The sequence below is a fragment of the Saccoglossus kowalevskii genome, unplaced genomic scaffold, assembly GCF_978046115.1.
Source record: "Saccoglossus kowalevskii unplaced genomic scaffold, keSacKowa6.1 SCAFFOLD_24, whole genome shotgun sequence".
In the NCBI taxonomy this organism is placed as follows: domain Eukaryota; kingdom Metazoa; phylum Hemichordata; class Enteropneusta; family Harrimaniidae; genus Saccoglossus; species Saccoglossus kowalevskii.
In genome coordinates, this window is record NW_028188618.1 from 6,539,808 (window position 1) to 6,563,688 (window position 23,881).

The following is a 23,881-nucleotide window of genomic DNA, read 5'->3' on the forward strand; positions in this document are numbered from 1 at the left end:
AATACTGTAAAAACAACCAGTGCGTTGACATGTATAAATTATATACGTGTATCAGGATTCAGGATTAATATACCAATATAAGGTATCAACTTTGTGACGTAGACATATATTGGCGTGTCATCAACAAAGGCAAGCGTTTCATTCAGTAATTCAAAAGTCTGCCCAAAACATGACCAGTCACCGCGCAATTGAATCTATATCTCACTTAATAGTTACTAAAAAACGTGCGCTCATCTCCTTGTTACAGTAGTAGAGGTACGACCCACTGGTGCAACCACCACATACAACGACGAAACATGACTGTCAACCCGATGGTGGTTGTGGACGAGGGCGCTATGTACGTTGCCGTGATAAACAGGAGATATAAAGGGAATTATAGTTTTTTGTTCTATAATTGACTGACTGAGCTACCTGTTTCATTTTTTTCCCTGCATTTTCATCTTATTGCATCTTATTGCATCTTGTGTATCGCCGCAATTTTAGCCAGTTCTGTCAGCACTGTGTCACATATATCAACAGTGTATCACATTCAACACACAACAGGATACAGCCACTGACACGCTTTTTTAACCAAGGGTCATTTTGTTATGCCAATATCATACTCTCAGTTGTATTTGAGGTACTATACCTACTAAATCCAGGGACACGCAGTGGGTGATGAATTCTATTGCGGGCTTTGTCCTGTGTACGAATCTCCACACTGTAACCACACACACTGTTTCTCCATTAAAGCTTACCTCCCTCATAGTCAGATGTATAAAAAACATCTTCAGATTTCCTCACCCCTTGCCTCATGGGACGGATCCCCTTGTGGACACTTATCGGTACAAGAGGTTTGGAAATGTCCTTCTCAATCTACTTCTTTGCTATCCCAACACAACCGCCTTCATCAACTCTAAGACCAAATTTAGATTTCGGAGATGTGGGACCCCTATCAACTCACTGTGTAACATCTATAACATCTAAAGCAGACGACGTGTTCATGTTCGCTTTACGGGAGTATCCTTTAATTTAAGCCGCACTTCTGTGACTTGACATGCATAGGGAAATTTCAGGTACAAAAACTTCTACAATAACACTGGGACGTCCATTGATTTGAGTTATTCTAATATGCTTGTTAATTTTTTGAATTATTATTGTATTTATTATTAAATTATTATTTTTTTCCGGGCAGTTTATTTTTATTTGTGGAATGTATGTTTTTTCCTCCTGTCAGCTGACCATTACCAACTCTGTTGTGGCGACGGGAACTATACCACGCGTAAACTATTTTGTACCAAATAAGCAATGGTTTCATTTTGTTCATTTGTGGCCTTGTGTAAAAGATGGACTAGATTTTTGTCTCTATTTGTGTATGTATATCATTGCATTGACTTATATTGGTGCTCGTCAGTCTAAATTGGTCCAACACCAATTATGTAATTTTGAATTGGTTAAAGACCCGAAAGGGCCACCTTTAGATTCGAGAAATAGACTTTTTATTTTATAACGAAAATGAAACAATGATACTTAAAGGGGCGTATTCATTACCAACCAATCAGATTTACTTTTTATGGGATTCTCTATACTTTGCACCATTCACAACTCTTATATCAATAGGTTGGTATATTGTATCAACACAACTTCCGCCAACTTGACGTTATTCTTGTCGCATTTCTTCTTTCATGTGTAAGATTTGTTTTTTTCTCGCATACTGGTTGTATTATAAATATAGTTGTTTCTGATATACTAATACCATAGTAATGATGGCTCACTAGTGTTAAGTTTGTTAGTGATTGGATGGTCATATTGCAAGTTCATATAGATGACACTCTTTCAGCCACAACATCAAACAATGCAGTTGAATATATTATTCGACAATACCATACATTAATCCCTATGGTATACCATTAAAATAAATAAATAAAAATACAATCATGCCAAAGCTACATTTTATTGAGTCATTGAATATAATAAAATCTGATAGGTTAAGTTTAAATCGAAATATCTTATATTTTCACATATAAGTAAAATATTAACATTTATTCCTAAATTTCTACCGTGAACAAGTTGTTGTCTCGTCTTGCCAGATATTGCTAGTCACATCTATAACATCAACACACAAAAAAGATTAACTTTAATAAGTTTGTAGAACTTTGGAACACAGGTTACCATTATAACATGATTAATTTATGTTCATGGAGCATCATATTGAAAAAAAAAATAAACAAACAACTTACTTTTTTTCTCTCACTTTCCAGCTTTCAGTAAACCCAACATCGTTTTTTGCAATACTGCCATCAAGTTTTTGAAAGTCATTGAGAGCATTACCGTCAGCATTGCCCATCAAACCGCACAGCTTGCCACGATAAAATGAGCCATAGAAAGATACACTTAATGCATGTTTTCTTAGAGTCCAATCAAGAGTGAATGTCGTCTTCCTTGAAGTGAAGTTCATTGTAATCTTCTTATCTTCTACATGGATGGTTATAGCGTGTGCTGCAGTCACTTGCCCGCCAGTACGTCCCTGTTGGTATATGTTTAGCATGTTGGTGAGGTCACGGATTATATAAAGAAATTAGATTCAACTAAATTTGGTTTGCACCACCATCATAATACAACATATTGTATCTTACTGTAGTTATGTCCAGTCCATCAACATTTGCGTACTGATCGCCAAAAGTTAGGTTGAAAGCGACAATTCTTGTGCTGACTTTATCAGATGTGCTATGTTTTCTAGGTTCAAACTTTGCAGTGACTTCGAAACGAGAGTCGTCGGTGCAGTCTTTGAATAGATTGTACCAGCATGTGCCTTGGAATATATATGGGCGTCCGTCGAATGTTCTCATTTGCATAATACCATGCGCACCGTGCCCTGATAAAACAATAATGTATCTAAAGATTCTGTACATAACAATGTAAAAACAATCAAAGAAAAAAACAATATTGCTATCTTGAGAATGCTCATGTGAACTAAGTTGTAATTATACATATTTGTATTAAACTTATGATACCATTACTCAGAATAAAAGTATAAAACAAAAAATATAAATTCACCACACATTCACTGCAATATTTAGTCAAAGTGATCGGAGGTTACTTAAGGGCAAACAATATTGCTCCAAATAATTTTGGTCAAAAAGAATGACCCGGATTAATATTTCATATTTGTATTGCCATGAATACAAAACTAAAATAGTTATAGTATTGAGAAGAGATAAAGCACCATACTCACAGTATTCGCAAACAGCATGGCCTAGTACCCAATTACAAGGAATTACATTCCATAACCCATTGGATTCTCTATCAAATATAATTGAACAGTTTAGCATATACATGTAAAAAGCAATGCTGGACTATTTCTAAAGTGAGGGCAGATTTCTTAAAAAAATGCAAGGACAGGGAAACTTTTTTTAGTGGGTAGGGTACTCACATAAAAAAATCAATCAGAGTTAGCAAAACAGCCTTTAGGGCAGGGGTATAATAAAACACGCATAGGGGGAAATAACATCTGCTTAATGTAGACAGCCGTCGTGTGCTATCAATAAATAATGCGAGTAACCAACTGATCTGCTGTGTGGTTAATGTATTCAAGAAGCCCATAGAAGCCAATGACTAGATGAATTACGCCACCAATCAGCACTGTGAATATTCACCCGGGGTATTCACAAACATTGTACTGCAACCAGTGTAAGTGAGGAATAGAGTTCATAACAGTTGTCATTACTATGAATGTACAAAGTTGATGTTACACCTCGGAAATTTTGGCAAATTTTCTCATTATTTCAAAAGAAACTGATTCAGGAAAGTTGGCGGTAGGGGAGTAGCCAAAAAAGGTTTTTTTAATGAGTCAGGGGAAAGATGAATTTGGTCAGCAGAAGAGAAGGAGATTTTTTCAGGTGGAGGGTAGTTTATGAACAGCTTTTAATTTCCCCCATTTTCCTTTATATTAATTAGCATACTTCAAAAGGCCCAGGGAATTGACTGTTTCAATTTATTGCTCGTTGGCTGCACCTGATGATAGTGAATTCTAATTAAGGCAATGTGCTGTTGAATACACATTGAAATACAATAAGTTTCATTGCGTGTTTTTTTTCCGCACTTAGTTTGATTTCGCATTACATATAATTTCATATTTAACATGTGAATTCCTTTACCGCATCTCTGTGCAGTCCTCAATCATATTATAACCATTTGGCTCGTTGGCATCCCAGTTACTGTATTCAGGGATTCTATTGCATGTGCGGTAAGTAAATGTTCCATCGTGGTGTATGTCGGTAATACCAAGCCAATAATTACCTAATGAAGAACGAAACATAGAAAGTAAAACAAAATCACAAATACCAAAATCAATAAAAATGTAATATTTTTTGATTATCGACCAGACTCTATATATTTAAAATAAAATAAGTACCTGACACATTTAATGCTTGTATTGCATCGTTTTCAGACTCGGTGTGGGGTTCAGCAAGCACGAGATCTCTATTTTCACATTCTTTTTTTGCCTCATACCAGGACATCGGGCCATTTACAACTACATATGCGGTTGGTGATGGATCTGAACAACCAACATGAATAGTATGGTAATAGTAACAATAATGCAATAATCCGGTTTTTGTACAATATGGACTATAATTTGCCCATTGAAAGTACAGTTACTACTTGTAACCGCGGATATTTGACGTTCAACGGTACTTGGTTCTACCGAAGTTTGAGACGCGATGGTGTATCATGTACGGCGACCAACACGGCGACCTCAGTCCCAACATCTGACCTGGTTACATTTTTGGTATAACCAAAGTTCTGTGACAGTATGCCTGACAAGTTTTGTCGTTGTTCTTTGGGTAATTTGGGTAATGATGCTGTAAGATCGGATTTTTTGTGACATGTACATGATATGCCTTGTCTCAACTTCGGCCGAAAGAAAGACTTTGCACACCGTCGCTCTAATAATGTAACAATGGTGTACACTCGACACAAATCTGCAGCTTTCAAAATTACCTTCATCATCTCCTGTAATTTATTTACCCATAATGGGGAATTACAAAACCATAGATCGTCGTCGAATTCTGCGTTGTCCCGTGTTCTTTGAAATAGGTGGCAATTACCCGGGTGCAATTTCACTGCAATTTTGTCAGCTAGAATTCGAACGCCGCTACGGGACATTGGTTGTTATTGGTGGCATACATTTTTGCCTGTGACTCGTAGTGTTTTGCTTTTTTTGTCCTCTCATCTCATCTAGTTGGTAACCATTTAAACTTAAAGATCATGTTTTCTTTGTTGGAAATTCGCAATCGAATTAAATATCTTTAATTATGAATAAAATATAATAGAACCGTCAATTGCAATTTATTGTTTATAAAAACAATGTCATTTTACACTCACAGCTATTTAAACATTTAAGTATAGATTACTTCTTGGCCTAGTTGTCCTTTTGAGAATATCTCCGTATGACGAAATTTGTAATTAGTGCTATAATAATTTTCCTTACTAGCTTGAGACAGCACTGTTAGGGATTGGGACATCTAAATGAACATATGATGTTCGCCCAGTAGTAGATTTTCTTGTATTACACCCAACAACACCCAAGACAAACTAAAAATAAGAACCAATAATAAACAGTGCGTGCAAAATTGAGCGTGCTAAAAACTACACCCACAATAATAAAAATTAAAGACGCAAGCGGCCTCATCGGGGCCCAGACTTTCAAGCATGTATATTGCATAAATAATGAAGTCACTGGATTGCCAATAGGGTGGTTTGAATGATCTGTTAGATGATGACAAAATAACATGCAGATGGTTCAATGTATTTACCTGTTTTGGTTATCAAAATATGCTTTTCAGAATAATAATGAGCCACGTGGTAATGTCTATTAATGAGGTTACATAATCATAAATAGTATTCTCTTATGTTTGATGCCTTCATTATGACACTGATTGCATGTCTCGTTCCGCAACAGTGTTTCAGTTATGACAGTTATGCATATTAATGAGTTCACATGACCTTATATGGTCATCAGTTATTTTAGTCAAATGTTTTGTTTGACGTCATCATAATTCAGAAGGTTGCAACTTCCTCACTGCAACAGCGCTTAAGATATATCAGTTATGCATGTTAATGAGGTTAGAAGCCCCCACCCCATTGGTGCATAGCCACACGAACTAGCCATGTGACATTCATGGAAAAGAATGTATTTAAAGAGTAGAATACACGTACAAAATGTTATTCCAATCGGACCAATACAACACATGTAATTTAATAATTTATGTTTGCACATTATCCAAGATGTCGGCAAAATCATGTGACTGATCAAAATTATATTATTTTTATCATTTGGAGCTATGCCCAGACATATTATTGATGAAAACATCTAGTAGGTCGGTTAAAGCAGAGTTAGGAAACAAATGCCCAAACATTTGGTAATTTTTACATAAAATCAAAGATGGCGGCCAAACCACGTGACTCGTCGAAAATATTTTCTAATATGTAGTAATGTTCAGGCATGTTATATTCAAAATTAGCAGTTAATTGGTTGATTCATCTCTGAGAAACAAATGCCTAAACTTTTTGGTCAATTTTGCCTAAAATCCAAGATGGCGGCCAAACCATGTCATTGATCTAAAATCTTTTTTAGGTTTCTGAATTAGGTTGATATAGAGATGCCATGCAGCAATATTGAAGATAATCCCTCATGTGTGGCATGAGTAAAAAATTACTTCCTATTTAGAAGAAATCCTAAATAGTGGCCAAACTATGTGATCAATCATAATAAAATTTTCAAACATATATAGAAGCTAAGTACTAAATATGAGAACATGTTACTCGGCGGTTCTGAAGAAGAAGATTGTTAAGTGTTTTTTGCCGTTTTTAGGAAAAACTAAATGGTGGGAAAGTCACCTGACCGCTGAGGTTTTTATTGCTGATATCTATAACACATGAGCTGTACTATATACCATAAACAAATCTAGATGCCTATCCGCTCAGAAAGTGGTCAAGCAGCCAATATCTCTGTTTCTCGTTTCCGCGCGCATCATTTTGAACTGTGCGCCTCGAACGTTTTTTTTCCTTCTAAAGCATTTCAAAATGCGCTTGTACCCGCACTTGTCTCAAATTTCTCCCATTTTAGCTCAGTATTAAAAAAAATCGTCGCATTTTAAAATTTCCATGAAACGCGAAACAGAGAATTTTTTTTACCTGGCCTTAACAGTTTTATTGCTAGAATAATATAGAGATCCGGTAGTTTAATAGTTTGGACAACATGTCTGCTGAATTACCTATATGCTAACAAGGCAGACACAATATAACTCATGAAGTATATACCATGCTATATTCGAAAACAAATGATCTTACATGCACAAGTTCCAATTTAGCTTGTCATTTTCAAAAACCGCCTGGTTTTTTTAAATTTAAGTGCTCTCAGACTATACAAACTTCGTTGGAACACACATTTGAATTATTTTCAACAAATCATGAAGACTGATTCACTAACTCATATGGCAACTCTTGTCAACCAAAATATTCATACTTACCATTCCTCTTTCCCAAAAACTGAAAAAAAATCGAATATAAATATTTTTCAATACCACATAGATGATAGTTATTACGTAGCCATTTTAACTCCACACGCGCTCAAGTCAACTTCACTCACCATTCAGAAAACAGTGTTATTCACTTAATACTATTTATATAACACTAACAGTGTAATATCATGAATGTATTAACAGGAGGAGTTACAACTGGTTTAAGTTCTAGGGTTTCATGATTATTATAATGTTGGTTAATGCTTGTTAATTTAGAAAACAAAAAATTATCTACAGATAAGGTGCATTACCATACTGTAGGACGGGAATTTTTCGCGCGAAAGCAAATTTCGACCAATTAGCTCATTTTATTATTCGCGTTCTTCAATCTACAGACACATTATTTCAACTTTGACCTTTCATTTATGCGTAATTATCAATAAATTTAAAAAAGAATCTTAACAAAATAGAACAAGGAGCATTTATTATTCAATGTATGTTACTAATTCACACATTAAAAACGAATGTCCGAAGATTATCGCTATTAATACTGCAGCTCACACTCAGCAGCCATTTTGCCAAGTAAAAAATGCAGAAAACATTGGATCGGTATTTAGACACTGTTATCATTTCGTATGTGACATCGACACACCAGAAGCTGCGGTTACCCGAAAAAACTCTGGCAATATTTCATATATTCAGAGCACATCGATGTGAAGATTTTTTTGAATAAAAAAACTACACGATAACAACATCGCCACTGTGTTTGTTCCAGCCTGTTGTACCGATCGGCTGCAACCCCTTGAATCTTGCCGTCAACAAACGTTTCAAGGACTCGCTGAAATTTAGCTTTCATTCGTGGTACACTGACCGTATTTTGAAGGAACTGTTGATATTTCCGATGTCAGTATTACGGTTGTACTTGGAGAGCCCGCGACGCCTGGATAATGGCAAAAGATGTACCTAGATGTACACATGGACACATAAACATGTCATAACAATGACATTCTTTCTAGAGGCATAGCACAAGTAACATTACTCTTATTCCCGTAAAATACCGCATAACAATCGAGAAAAAAAGACACCCCATCCTTGGTTACGAGGAATGTAAATGGTAGCGTCGGAAATGGTCATGGAAATCAAAATACGTTTACAGACAAGAGGATCAACTCGACTAGAAACAAAGGGAATTTATTAGGATTAAACATGTTGTAACTCCTTCTGTTTATACCTCCATGATAATATATATGTTATTTATATTTATTTCAACAAGAAAATGCGATCAGCAATGTGCAAACAATATAATGTTGTTTCAATTGAAGTATGGTGCTTTTCAAGCGTTCATTTATATTTCAGTTTTGTAGAGTTGAAATGGACTTGAACATCCACACGAAGTAGAAATCAACTTGAAAATAATGTCATATTTAAGTGAATGACTAGTGTAGGCTGTATATTGTGCTTAATGTGAATCACAATGTGATCAGATATATCGTTGCCATATATAAATGTGTCTGTAATAATATAATATCACGATACAACACATTTTATTCACAAATAACATCTTACTTGTTTTACTTACTTATTAATATTGGAAAAGCGCTTTAAAATCTGTGGCGAAATTATTGTCAAATACACGAACTTACAAATTTACATGACCTTTTATGAAACCGATTAAAGGTAATTGATTTCATATGTTTAAAGTTTATATCTTCCTGCATGATACGAAATAGACTATACAGTCAGTCTAAAAATTAAATTACATCAGTCAACTTCGTATACTTACTTGAGTGATGCCTAATTTTATATGTCAAAGTAATTTCATTTATAACATGATCTTGATCCTAAATATATATTTTAATCGTACAACATGACAGTGAACTGACCAATAACGCAATATCTATCAAAATGACTTGCATACTTAAAGTGTTGTTTTTTTTCATAGGGGTCAATGATAAAGTAAAGTGAATACATTAATGAAATTATTTATTCATATAATATTAAAAAAGACAACACTCTTACATGTCAAAAAATAGAAAATTAACAGTGATAAATTGGAGTAATGAAAGAAAATAAAAGGGGAAAAGTGAAAAAAAAGGTTCAATCCTTTTGTTTTATAAAATGTTGGATGACATTAATTTACACGACTACACGGTAAGTGAACTTATAAAATTAACTTACAAATCTCCTTCAATAACTTGCAGTACTTTGCCACATTTTGTTTCGAACTTATTTTCAGTTAAAACATATTTTTTCAATGTTAATTTGGTTTCTGATTATTAATTTAAAAAGGGGTTCTTTTTCAGTACTTCAAAGATAATATTTGAACATGTGATTACATTTGTGTAATGAATTCCAAAATCTGTATACGAGAACAAATGTTCCAATTTTTTTCTCATTTTGACAATATTTACACAAACTATCTGTTTATTTTTGTGTAAGAATAAATTTGTACCATGCAACATTTTAAACTGAAAAATCCAAACCAACCTGTGAAAACCCATTGTTTACAACACAACTCTTAATATCATTATAAAATATATTTACCCAACGTTTAAATGAATCACCAAAATTAAACAAAGTCAATGCCTTATTTATAAAGTTCCATTCTAAAGTATCGTAAGCTTTAGAAAAGTCTACAAACATGATTGTCCCTAGGTGCTTATACTCCTCACAATAATCGATAAATTCAGAAATAAGCCTTATATTATCCATAATTTTCCTCCCCGAAATAACAGCTGATTGATCTGCGAGGATAATCGTGGGCAAAATATTCTCATAACGTTTTGCAATGCACCTACTTGCTAGCTTATAATCACTATTTAATAAAGAAACTGGTCTTCAATTGCCTAGCTGATCGATGAAGCTAGTATTTATCTGGCTTTGGCAATAAGGTAATGACTGCCCGTTTTTGTGTGTTTGACATCATGCCTTCTTTATAACCATAATTGAGTGAAGCAACCAGGGCGTCTCCAATATACCCCCCCAAATAAAATTTAGGGAGTAGACCATCGCTACCTGGAGTCTTATTTTGAGAGGATTTTTTAAGTACAGCAAATATTTCCTCCTTAAGGTAGAGATGCAGTTTACCTGACAGGTATTTTAATTAGTTAATTAGGAAACCAAGATGACATCCCTTGTCCACAAAACTATATATTTTCGGAAAGCTTATTGTATGAATTTTAAAATTTTAAAGTTTTATTTTTTTATGGACACTGTAATTGAAATATGCACAAAAAAACTAAACCATGATTCTGTTTCCTGTCAAAATTGGTTTATGGGTACATCTGTTTACTGTGAAGAAAGTGCCGTCTTGAAAACAGTCTACCAGTTGTCAATTTTGCAGGGCAGCAGCTCAAATTTCACTACTTCAAGTTTATGCATAAATTAACACCCACGCTAGTTGTCTGTACGATTGTTGCTAATTTGTAGATAATTGCTAATTTGCATAACAATTCACTCAATGAGAAGTTTGCTAATGCTCATAATTAAAATGGATGTAACAGTTTCAAATTTAAATGTATTATCGTTTTGTTAAAAGTTAAATATAGTGTATAATATGGAGATCCCGTCTTTTTTTCTTTTTTTCACCATATTTCTTTTTTATTATTTATGTACAGCCTTGCTAAATCTTGCTAAGCATTCAAAAGAGAGAATGTTTGCACCTGTTATGTATATTTTCAAATCGTTTTTTGAGTATTTTTCACTATTCACAATTCTACAATCGTTTAACAGTCGATAGCCAAGACTGTTTGGATAATAACAAGCAAAAAAAAAAATTCACTCTCAAGTGCCCACGAACCTGCATCTCTACCCTAATAAGTGGGCTCTCACACTGTATTGCAATCTCATTTGATAGAGTACGAATATTTTCCTTTACGAATAATAACTTATCATTCTCACTAAATTCTAAATTGTTTTTTTATGCATAGAGCTCATTGTAATACCTATTAATTTCCTTTAAACTATCTTTTTCACTGATTAAATATTTATTCCTTATTTCAACTCAATAATTGACTTTTTTGAATAATTGTGTTTCTTCTCTAAATTCAAAAATAATGTTGTACTTTTCTCACTATTTTCAAACAATTAAACCTTTGACCTTACAATTGTACCTCTGATATTATTATCAATAATAACATCTGATTCTTGCTGTTTAATCTCGTATTTGGCCAATACCATCTCATCGAAATTTTTTCTGACAAATTCTGTAATTCAAGCATTGGTTCCAGTTCCTTATTTCGTCTCTCTTCTGCTTTCCTTTTTGAAAATTCAACTATCGCTTCTATAATTTTAAACTTTAAAAACTAGAGATCAGTATATTAATCATTTCAGAATATGAGCTATCGCTTTATACGTCACAATTGAGCTTCCAAAAACCAGGTCCCCTAACCTGTTTTTACCAATTTTGTAAATTATTAAAATTGCCTCATGGTCTGATTTAGTAAAAACATGATGTCAAACTCTTTAATATTTCTAAATACAGCAACGAAGAACTACCCCCTCGCCAAGTAAACCTATAAATGTATACAGTTCCCGCCTGAAAGTATTTCTCAGTTCTGGCATATTACCTTTTTTAACCATTACTGGATCAAGAGTCGAAGTCTTTATTTGAAGAAAAGACTAAAAAAGGAACCACACAAAACCGAACTCTACAACGACGATGACAAACACAGAAATCCCAAATGTCAAAAAATAAGCACGTGTATTGAACAACGACGGCAACCATTGTCGACCTAGCCACATCCCTCGCACAAAGGTTACACAAACCACATTGCATAGTGGGCAGATGCTATATATAACAAAACTGAACAAAAAATAAAGAGTGAAAGGAGTCATAAGTCACGCATACCTGGCTTTAAAAATGTTAATTAGTTCAGGGTGTGCTGTTTAGAATTACAGTCAATTTCGAAAACAATGAAAAGCATTCATGAAAAAAAACTTGTTTGTGGCAGCACATATTTGATCCATTCATGAACATCTCGTACATTGGTAAACTCACATACCTTCTTTGTATGCAGAATACATAATTGAATGAAACTTCTTTTTAGTTTTGTAGTCAGTTGGGCACAAGTCCGTTTTAATAAACACAGTAGAATCCTTGAAAGCCACCCGCGAATTTGTTATGAAACTCCTTCGTTTCTCTCAAAGCGAAAATGTTGCAGCGATATGTCTAGGTTTAGCTTTCATTACTATAATTCACGAGTTGCCTTGGCTGGAACACGGTGTGCGTTATTAATAAGAATGTCCGACATTTTGAGTTGATCTTCAATCTTGTTTTGGGATTACCACAAAAACGTAAATTAAAACCATGCGTATATCTATCTTTTCTGTCGCTGTTTCCATTATTCTCATTCTTTGTAGTTGCACTTCCTGGTTGGTATCATGATTTATATTTCAGCTTAATATTGGTTGCCATGGCATCTGCTGATAAGGGTTAAATAACGAGGCCAGTCAGCTTAATAGTGGTTGCCATGACATCTACTGATAAAGGTTAAATTACTGATAAAGGTTAATGATGAGGCCTGATGGCGGAACTAGTCGAGACCAGCCAGACCAGAACTGTCTGAGTGAAAACAGGGAGCCGCAACAAATATCAAGTCGCGTTGTGCCCGACTTCGTAAGATGCCCGAAGAACAATTACGTTATTTTCGCGCCGGGCTACGGAATGACATCAAGAGTCAGGTGATTGCGCATCAGCCTCAAACGATTGATGAAGCACGACAAAGGGCTCGACTGAGTGAAATAGTTTGCAATATGCAAGAAGAAGAAAAGAAAAAGAATGGCGCAGATTTATCAGCGATTGAACTCAGTGTGGAAAGGTTAGCACGGAAAACTGAACAATTATTACAACAACATCGACCGCAATACGTATACAACCCGCCGTAGTTCGAGGGACCCAGAATGAATGAGGGCCAGACCATTGGTACAACAAGCCTAGCATACCAGGGTAGGAAATTCAATACAATTCCGATTTGTAGCATTTGTAATAAGCAGGGTCATTCTGCAGCCGGCTGTTACAGCTGTGAAAATTATTTCAGTGGTAATTGTTATAATTGTGGCAAAAGAGGTCATATTGCAAAAGAATTTTGGGGAAGGGCACGAAAAAGGGATTTGAGAGATATAATTTGTTATAGTTGTGGGGTTAAGGGCCATATTGCTAGAAATTGTGACAACGAAAAACAGGGAGACAATTTAAACGCAAAAAGTCTATTTTAGGAAGGGCGGAAAATAGACCAACTAGCCATGGGAAAAAAATGGTAGAAAGCCCTCTTTTGTGTTCAATATCTTTTGTGTTTCAACCGATATATATATATAGTAGTTTGATTAAGGTGAAAGTAGATGATAGATACGTTTGGGCATTGGTAGACACGGGAGCAGAAATTTCGGTTATTTCAAAAAGTTTCATGCGAAATTTTCCAAGCTTGAGAAATCGTAAAATATATCCCCCCTTTCGAAGTTCAGCGCATACTGTGAACGGTCAGATAATTCCGCTCAGAGGTCGGATCTATGTCAGGACAGAAATAGCGGATCAAAAAGTAACAATTCCTTTTCACATTATTGACTATACGAAAAGTAATGTGATAATTGGATAACAGATTTTCTTGCGGAACATAAAGCAGTTATTGATTTCTCAGCATGAAAGTTTCACTTGAGACCAAGGTCACCAATATGGACACAGAGTAGTATCACGATCCCTCCCAGAACACAGCAAATTATAAATTGTAAAACTCGGTCACATTATCCAAATGGCGTAATTGCAGAAACTAGATGCGTGAATAATTTATCTACGGTTATTGACTGCAAAAGGCATTTTTTAAATACATAAGAATAAGGTGCCAATTAGAATAATGAATCCATTTGACACAGAAATTCAAATTACCTGAGGCATTAGGGTTGGAATGAAACAATGTTTGACCCCGGATACTGGCATAATTGACGTTGGCTCAGAGAGAGAACTCTTAAATTTGAATGAGTTTAAGTATGATAATTACCCTAGTGAAACTGTACACCCTTTTAATGTTGACATGGCGGGGGCTGATTTAGACTCTGGACAAAAAGAAACATTAAAGAAATTCTTAAATATGAATTTGCAGAGATTGCCAGTCATATGGGCCACACAAAAATAATACAACATAAAATTAGATTGATGGGCGACCCCGACCCAATTAGTTGTCGACCATACAGAGTTACTCCTCAAAAAAAGTCGGAAATTGAAAAACAAATTAATGATATGTTGTGTGAAGATATAATTTCCCCTTCTGTGACAGAATGGAGTTTTCCAGTTGTCTTGGTTACGAAGCCTGGGGGTCCTTACAGATGCTGTGTCGACTATAGGAAACTAAACGCAATCACGAAACTAGAGCCATATCCATTACCCTTAATTGTAGATTGTTTTGACTCCTTAGGGATAGCCAAACCCAAATATTTTTCGACGCTTGATTTAAAAAGTGGATATTTCCAATTAGACCTACATCCAGATACTCATGAACTCACTACATTTACGACCCATGCTGGAAATTATCAATTAAACCGATGTCCAATGGGAGTTGCTAGGAGTGGACATTCATTTCAATGGCTCATGAATATTGTGCTTAGAAGATTAAATTGGAAGAGTTGTTTAGTTTATTTAGATGATATAATCGTGTTTTCCGATACTTTTGAGAAACATTTGGAGGACCTAAATCAAATATTTCGAAGGTTAAGAAAGGCTAACTTAAAACTGAAGTTACCGAAATGTAAATTTGCGTGTAAGGAAGTAAAGTATTTAGGCCATGTAATAAGTAAGGACGGTATCAGAGCAGATCCCGATAAATGTACAGCTATAAGGGATTTCCCCATTCCACATGACATAAGACGTTTGAGAGGATTCTTAGGTATTTATTATAAATAATAGGTAATTATTATAAAAAGTTAGTGTTCCAATATGCGAAAATAGCGAGGCCTTTGAACGCGATGACTAGTAAAAATATAACGTTTGAATGGACAGAAGAATGTCAACGGGCATTCGAACAGCTGAAAGAGGCGCTAACAAATCCACCTATATTGGCATACCCCAATTTCGAGAAACCATTTATATTAAGTTGTGACGCCACTGGGCAAGCCATCAGGTTTATTTTATCGCAATTGCAAGACGGACGTGAGAGAGTTATTGCATATGGCGGGCGGGCGTTAACCCCAGCAGAGCGTAATTATCCTATAACACAATTAGAGGCTTTGGCCATAGTGGTAGGTATTAAATATTTTGACCCGTTCTTAAGGCACGGAAAGTTCAAAGTAATAACGGACCATTCAAGTTTAAAGTATATAATCGGGTTAGTAAGGCCCAAGGGCCGAATTGGAAGGTGGGTCATCGCGTTACAACAGTATGATTTTGAAATCGTACATAGGCCCGGTAAGATTCACCAAAACGCTGATGCATTGTCTAGACGTACCTATGAGGGGCCCCAAACGCCTACAGAATTAGAGGAAGATGATGGTTTAATTGGAATAATATCTTTAGTAACTGATAAAGCCCAACCAGAAATTAATAATGAAAGACCAGTAGACGTACATTGCGAAGGGAATATGGTCGGTGGAACGCCTGAAGACACAGGCTGGTGCAACGTTAGTGAAATGCAACGAGCCGACCCAGAAATAAGCCAAATAATAGATTATTTAACAAACGGGACCCTACCACCTGAACTGCGCAAAGCACGAATATTGGCATATACTAGAGACGAATATTTTATGGAAAATGAAAAAATATATCACCTCTGGTTCCCCAAGGGTAGGTTTAGTAAAGATCAGGATTGTGTAAAACAGTCATCCCACATAAATTAAGAAATTGCGTTTTAGAACAATTTCACAATGAAGTGACGGCGGGTCATTTTGGGTTTGCAAAAACCTATGCTTCAATCAGACAGCGTTATTATTGGCCAAAAATGGCCTCTGAAATCCACAGTTGGGTGTATACGTGTGTAGATTGCGCCACTGGGAAATTTCCTAAACTATGCTCCAAGGCCTCCTTAATACCGTTAAAAATAGAAGCCCCTTGGCATAGGGTCGGAGTTGATTTTATTGGACCCATACATAAAACTCGAGCGGGAAATCGATATATTATCGTATTTACTGATTATTTCACGAAATGGGCTGAGGCTTTTGCGATATGAGTGCTCGAACAACAGCTAGAATTCTATTTGATGAAATTATATGCAGGTACGGAGCACCAATATGTCTCTTATCAGACAGGGGTCAACATTTCTTGTCGGAAGTAATCAGGGCGACCTGCCAAATGTTTGGAATCAGCAAAGCAAACACGACACCATATAACCCACAATGTAACGCGAATACAGAACGTTTTAATCAAACATTAATTCAAATATTAAGTATGTTTTGCGACTCTAGACAGGAAGATTGGGATGTATTTATACCGGCCGCGTTATTTGCGTATAGAGTAACCAAACAGGAAACGATTCAAGAAACGCCGTTTTACTTAACATATGGGAGACGGGCGACGTTGCCAATAGATACAGTATTGATAGAACCAGAACAAGGGAATAAATACTACGAGGTTATGCAGAATTACTGAAAGAAAAAAATAAAAGTTGCCCATGAGACTGCTTTGAAATGCATTGAAGCTAATCAAGGAAGAATGAAATATTATTTTGACCGGTGAGTGAAGGAGAGTACTTTCCAAGTTGGGGATATTGTTTATTTGTATACACCTAAAGCAACATCGGGGTTGAGTAAAAAAATCACGTTTGAAAAAGTATCTCCCGTGAACTTCCGATTGCAACGCGTGTGTGATGGAAAAATATTTAATAATATAGTGCATGTGAATATATTAAAACACGGGGCATTACGTGAATGACGTGAAAATAGTTAGGGAAACCCCTGAATTTGAAGTTGTGAATACTGATGGGAGGAATACGGAAATGCAAATTGAACCCCCATCCACTCAAACGGGAATTACTGAAGAAATTGTTCCTAATTTAGATGATATACCTGAAGGAGAAAATTATTCTGAAGGGCCCAGAGACACAGAGATGAACAGTAAGAATAGCGGATATTTTGGTATCGAAAAAATTATTAAGGGACGACTAGGGAATGGTAGGAAAGAATACCTTATTAAATGGGTAGGTTACCCAAAAGATCAAAATTCTTAGGAATGCTATGAAAATTTACACGAACAAGCGAGATTATTTTTAGAAAACCATCCGATACCCCTTATGGGGTCGACAAAGGCGAATAAGAGAAAGCGGAAGAAGTTGATTAATAGTTCAGAAGTATATTAAAAAGAGATTAGTGTGTGATAAGACGAATGTTATTTAGACCCTGGGACGCACGTCATTCATTACTAACAATAATACTTAACGAGTTCATTCAAGCGAGATCGTTTCTCAATAAGCGTGGAGAGAATCCACGATAAAACCCATGATTAAGTTACAAGGAGAGTGGGCGGCGCTAAGTAGTGGTGTGATACCCGCATTTTAACTGCGTACGACTTTGATGTTGGGGTCACACCTTCAGTTAGATGCCGGGTGGTGACGCTGTGGACATTTTGATGAGAACATTGGAAACGTTTTAGGTGGGTACTTAATTCTACCATTCGATTGCAGATTGAGAAATGACCACGGATTTATCATTTATCATGTATCATATCCCTTTCTTTTCATTTCATTACTAATTTTATAGTGCGTCTCCCGAGAAATTGATGTCAAGATGAGAATAGCATTGATATTTATTAGTGTATTACTGGTCGTATGATGGAAACCATCTGTGCAGACGAGAGATTATGTTCTGCGCCCCAATTATGGAGAATTGTTTGAACAAGTAGCGAACATCGATAACAGTTTAACTTACTGGCACCATACGTTCGCAATACCTTATTTAGATATTCCTACGATGAGTGTGAACGGGTCATTATGTTCAAACGTAACAGTTCACCTCATTCCAAAGTTTTGTGAGGAATACGGGGAAATTTTGAAATTAATTGAGCAACAGAATAAATTTTATATGTATCACATTTCGAGGGACGAGTGGGCGATTCGTGTGTTATTCCCAAAAATAGAGAGACAAGATTTGGGCGATGAATGACAGAAGAGGGGATTATTAGACTTTGTAGGGAAAGTATCGAAATCTTTATTTGGAACGGCCACGTCCAACGACGTAAATATTTTGAGATGACATGTAGCGGCACTGGAAAGTTCCACCGAAGTTATGACAGATCAAATTGTTGCATACGAAGATGATTTAAATTCATATATTTTCACAACGAATAAGAGAATAGAAAATGCTTTGAATGGGATTAAGGAAAATCATGAGGCCATTTATTCGATCGTATCTAGTTTATCGCAATGGAGAGAGCGCTTGAACAACATGGAACTCAATCAAAGAGGCATTAGAAAAAGAATTAAATTATGAACGGCGATCCACACATGTAATGTTTCGATATGCTGTCCAACGGCTGCAAGCGTTACAGTTACTTGAAAGGGAGACACAACGTAGGGTGGGTTCAATTGACGTGTTATTACAAGAAAGGTTGCCTTTGCAGTTGGTCGGACCAAGTGGATGCTTTAAGGGCGATGCGGAATAAAGTACAAAAGAAATATCCTAATTTTGATATAGCATATACAAATTTGAATTATTATTACCATAATGCGAGAGTGACATTTCGGCGTACAGACAAAAATGTGTACATAAAGGTTAGAATCCCCATTACAATAAAAAACGACATATTCAAGGTGTATAAGGTGATAGTCATGCCTATGCCCCTCCCTTATGACTTAGGTGATAAGCCTCAGCGTGTTGACAATAATACAACAAAGAACGGGCGCACGAAGGTGACGTCAGTTGCAGAGTATTTTGGGGTTAATGAAGATGAAACTTCCTATATTGAAATGAGTACGGACCAAATTCCGTTTTGTAGTGGTCTGTCAGTAAATGATTGCCCTCTGTAATTACCATGATAAATATGCGTAAGTCGTCGTGTACGAAGGACTTGTTCTATGATAATAAAGAAGAAATCCATAATACATGTAAAATAGATTTAATAATTAATCCTGTATACGACCCGAAGATTCTTGAAATCGGACAGGGGAATATTTTAGTGAATAGCAATGATACAAAATGGTTGATAGAATGCAGGGATAGAAGCCCAGAGCCTATTGAAGGTTGTACAATGTGTATAATTAAATTGCCATGTGGATGCGCTATACAATCAGACAATTTTTATATACCACCGTTTCTGACTAGTTGCACAGAAGATGAGGCCCCCATGTTTCTGCATCCGGTAAATTTGCCATTCTTAATACCCTTTTATGACCCAGATGACTTGATAGAAATTACAGGAGAGTCAATGTACGAGAATCCGTGGCGAGTACAACTGCCTAACATAACCATTAGCAGGGGAAATTTGGATGAAATTGTACACGAAATTCTGACGCCCGTTTGGTAGTGGACTTAAACAGGACGGCAGATTTATTAACAAACCAATTCATTATTCTATGGCGGACAAATTATTTCGTGACACAATTGATGAAACTCCTGCTTTACCGTTTTAGAGGTCAAAACTATTACTATGATTGGAACCATTCTGGCTATTATATGTACATGGTCGCTGATTCTGTCGGTATATACAATTTGTAAGGTGAGAACTTTGAGTATATTGGTTGCAACCATTCCCAGGGCCCGGGCTAAGACGTTATATTTGCCAGTAGACGAGTTAATTACGGACCATCCCTTGCGAGATTTGAAGAGTTCCGTGATCCAACTTCGAAACAAAACCTTAATTTTAATTTTAGTGTGTTTAGGATTCTTATTGATATTGGCAATTATTCGGTTGTGTAAATGTTATCGTAACCGCTCTATAATGTATCGTGCACCTTAATTGCATTTTTAATTAATTTTAGAGATATCAAATGACAAGCTGTATGCCTTGGTAAATGTCATGACCCTGTACGTGTCTCCGAGTCATTTGGCCTTTGCAAAGCGACCCGTAATCAAGAATGTAACCATTGAACGAGGCATAATTACGTCTGTGTTAAGTATTGGATGGGATGATTTGAAATACAAACTACATGACGAGGAGCGTGTGATTCTTTTGCCCAAGGCCGTTAAAGTACCAAAATGGACAGATAGTGTGTGCACAGCTGTAGAAGGTATAGGGAATCATTACTGATTGCTAGTGGGTCTATCTGAAATATATACCGAGATTCCCAGAGATATTACTGGTATGCATTAGATAGGTAACCAAATGCTGAATATTTGGGTACCAAGTGAAGTGCTGGCACCTCTCCTTGATAGAGTAGAACATTCGAAAATATAATTAATGTATTTAGAATTATAATCTTTTTGTTTGAATATATAACCATTGTATTCTAGAATCATAACAGTTGTGTTTAAATTTATAACTTTTTATTTGAAATTATAGTCATCATATGTAATCATTGTTTTTACTCATTTGAAACTATACATTTTGTTATATTAGTGTGTATTTTATTTGCATAACGATTGTTGATGTATTTGACGTGTGAAATATAAATGTGACGACATCTTTGATAAGGGAACATCATGCTCGGAGAGCATAAGCAGAATTTGAAAAGGGGTTGTATCATAATTTATATTTCAGCTTAATAGTGGTTGCCATGGCATCTGCTGATAAGGGTTAAATAACGAGGCCAGTCGGCTTAATAGTGGTTGCCATGACATCTACTGATAAAGGTTAAATTACTGATAAAGGTTAATGATGAGGCCTGATGGCCGAACTAGTCGAGACCAGCCGACACATCTCATGAGTTTGCAATTTTGATTTTATGCGGTACTTTGGTCGTAACCCAAAACTGATGATGTTTGCGATTTTAAACTTATGCAGTGTCTTTGTGGAATGTTATTGCAAGACTATTAAAACCCATAAATATAAACTGACGTTGACAATATGATAGTGGTTTTCCTAATATAGTGACGATTAATCAATTGTATTATGATGCGTAAAACTTTCATGTGATTGGCTGTTTGTTTGAAGGCAAGGCCTTAAAGTATCTTATACTGTGTTGTAATTGGCTAATGGTTGACAAGTAATAAAAAGTGATTTTAAGCTGTCTCGGGGAGAAAGCGAGAGTCAAGCGAAGAATCGAATGGACATGAACTGAGCTTGTGTGTGTTTTTGTGAGTCTAGCGTGGAGAACAATCGAATCCCGGTTACCTAAGTGAAAGGTTTCTGTCACACGCAATGTAATATTACCGTAATTGGTATAGTACAGGTGTGATGGTTCAAATACCAAAATGGCAACAGTAACAGAAGACTTCCCTGGCGGCGATGATAAAATATGCACACGGAGCCAACAGATGAGGTTTCAACTGGTACTGGTATTATTATACTCTGCAAACATCAGGTACAATAACGCGGTAAAACTCCACTACTCCAATGACTAGATACTTAAACTCCAATACAATTCAACGAGATCTCCGATCTGATCTCAGTGCTGAACAACTCCCCTATATATACCCACACTGTCTATAAATAGACCATTACATCAGCATACATAATGAGTCTGGAACTTACTACAAATTTCTAGAATGTTCCATTACCTTCTATTGCCTCCTACAGTGTTCTATTACCTATTCAACCAGTTTCTAAAAATTCCACCCAGACACAGTACGGTTCTAGAACATTCTCAGTCACACGGAAGTGGTGAACAAGTCGTATGCGACAGTTTAGAAACATCAAAAATACCTATCACATTGGTCTCTGCTACGTCCATTTTATTTTCCAATGCATTAATCTGTGTTCTATTGTTTCTGTTGTCATTGCTGAGGAAATCGAAAGATTTATCATACGTGGCACATTTCGATTCAATACCGTCCATTTTTTTCAAATAGCATATGTTGTTCATTCAAAATAGACAAAACACGTGTTGATACATCTTTTTGCTCTAGCGGTGGTAGTCATTCTTCGATAACGGATGTGACGGTTGAGAGTTAGAACTTACCGTTTGCTGAGTAACTACTATCCTTTCTTTCTGGCTTCCACTGCGAGTTCTCGAAGCCATTATTATTACAAAACACACAGAAAGTATAGATGAGAACTGTCCTATTACTTGTAGACAGATATGAACACCTTTAAAAACTCCGTTATATGAAATGGTTGCGCCAGTTCAAAGAGGCGATGTGACACACTGCTCACTCCACCACGTCAGTGCCAGAGCGTAGTATTATTTTACGGAAAAGGAAAAAAACATGGTCAGCCCGATTGTGAGTAAACTTACCTCTTTGGTGGATGCTTGAGTTAAACTGATAACCGTAAGGATCACTAATATGTGTAACATCGCTGCCGATTTTCCTGCAATAGTCTGTTGTGTGAGAGTATCAACGGTAAAACTGATGGACAGAGAAACCTTCTGACGAGTGTTTTTTTAAATATAATCCCTTAATTTGGAAGCCTTTCTATTGGTGGAAAGCAATATAGCATAGGCAAGTGATTTAATCCTCACATGTATGTTTTCATACATATAATTTGAATGTTGGTGACTAGCTGTAGAGACACACTATTATGGTGCAAAAATTCAAACAACGCAAGACAAAAATTCACCTAATAGACAGTTATAGCGGTGATATGTTACTGATGGTGCCATTGGCAGTGTTGAGGTCTGAGAATGATTGTATAAATGTCGACAATGTTAGAGATGTGTCAGTCATTAAATAGGATGAATACGACACATTTGTTTTGATATAAGATACAATGCGTGAACAAACATTGTAATTATTAATGCAAGGCTGACACTAGCATGACATGTGGCCTTTCCAACCCCTGCTCGCCGAACGACAATGGAAACAAAAATCGAGAATGTGAAATATATTTTCTTACATACAAAATAGGAAATACACATACCATACTCAATGACGACGCAATGTACACAAACTAGCGCCTTTGATATTTTACTCACAAACCTATCTATGTGATTATTATTGAAAGGATTATCTTTCCATGTATCACCTGTTTATTGCTGGCCAAACAAAGGCGCTGTTGATGGAAACACGTACGAAAATAAAAATAAATAAATAAAAATCTGTGTTGATGCACGCTGTGACACTGTACACCATCATGAGAATGCTTCATTATTTTTTGTAAAAAGTTAAGAAGCTCAATAACCAGTCGCGCCAGTTCGTGTCAATGTGGACACTGATGCATTCGTAAACTATTCGTGAACTCGTCAACTTGTCGTGAACTGGTAGTGAGCAGTACGCGAGCCTCCCAGTTCGTGTGTCGTCAGATATACTTATTAATTAAGGCGTGCCGCGTTGTAATGAACCATATTTTAGGTGTTGTTGGTGCAAAAAATTACATTTTTTTTAGTTGTTAGGCACTTCATGCTGGATCGTCGAAGTAATCGAGTAAATCA

General features: G+C 36.0%; 1 protein-coding gene across 1 annotated transcript; it reads right to left on the reverse strand.

The window, feature by feature from the left end:
• Positions 1-1,827: 1,827 nt before the first annotated feature.
• LOC146728180 (von Willebrand factor-like) lies at positions 1,828-23,496 on the reverse strand. Its single transcript, XM_085496237.1, has 9 exons — positions 23,371-23,496; positions 22,748-22,831; positions 7,512-7,530; positions 4,394-4,537; positions 4,137-4,278; positions 3,215-3,282; positions 2,616-2,854; positions 2,220-2,506; positions 1,828-2,085 (listed from the first exon to the last, which is right to left on the reverse strand). The coding sequence occupies exons 1-9, from the start codon at positions 23,371-23,373 to the stop codon at positions 2,076-2,078; spliced, it is 996 nt and encodes a 331-aa protein (XP_085352363.1). The 5' UTR covers positions 23,374-23,496; the 3' UTR covers positions 1,828-2,075.
• Between the last annotated feature and the right edge of the window lie 385 nt (positions 23,497-23,881).

Bases quoted from the DNA above. Each gene is read 5' to 3' on its own strand.
- LOC146728180 (XM_085496237.1), bottom strand. The intron at 4,279-4,393 runs GTACTTATTTTA...GTTCTTCATTAG, and splicing joins ACAAGCATTAAATGTGTCAG to GTAATTATTGGCTTGGTATT. The intron at 2,507-2,615 runs GTAAGATACAAT...ATATACCAACAG, and splicing joins ATGGACTGGACATAACTACA to GGACGTACTGGCGGGCAAGT.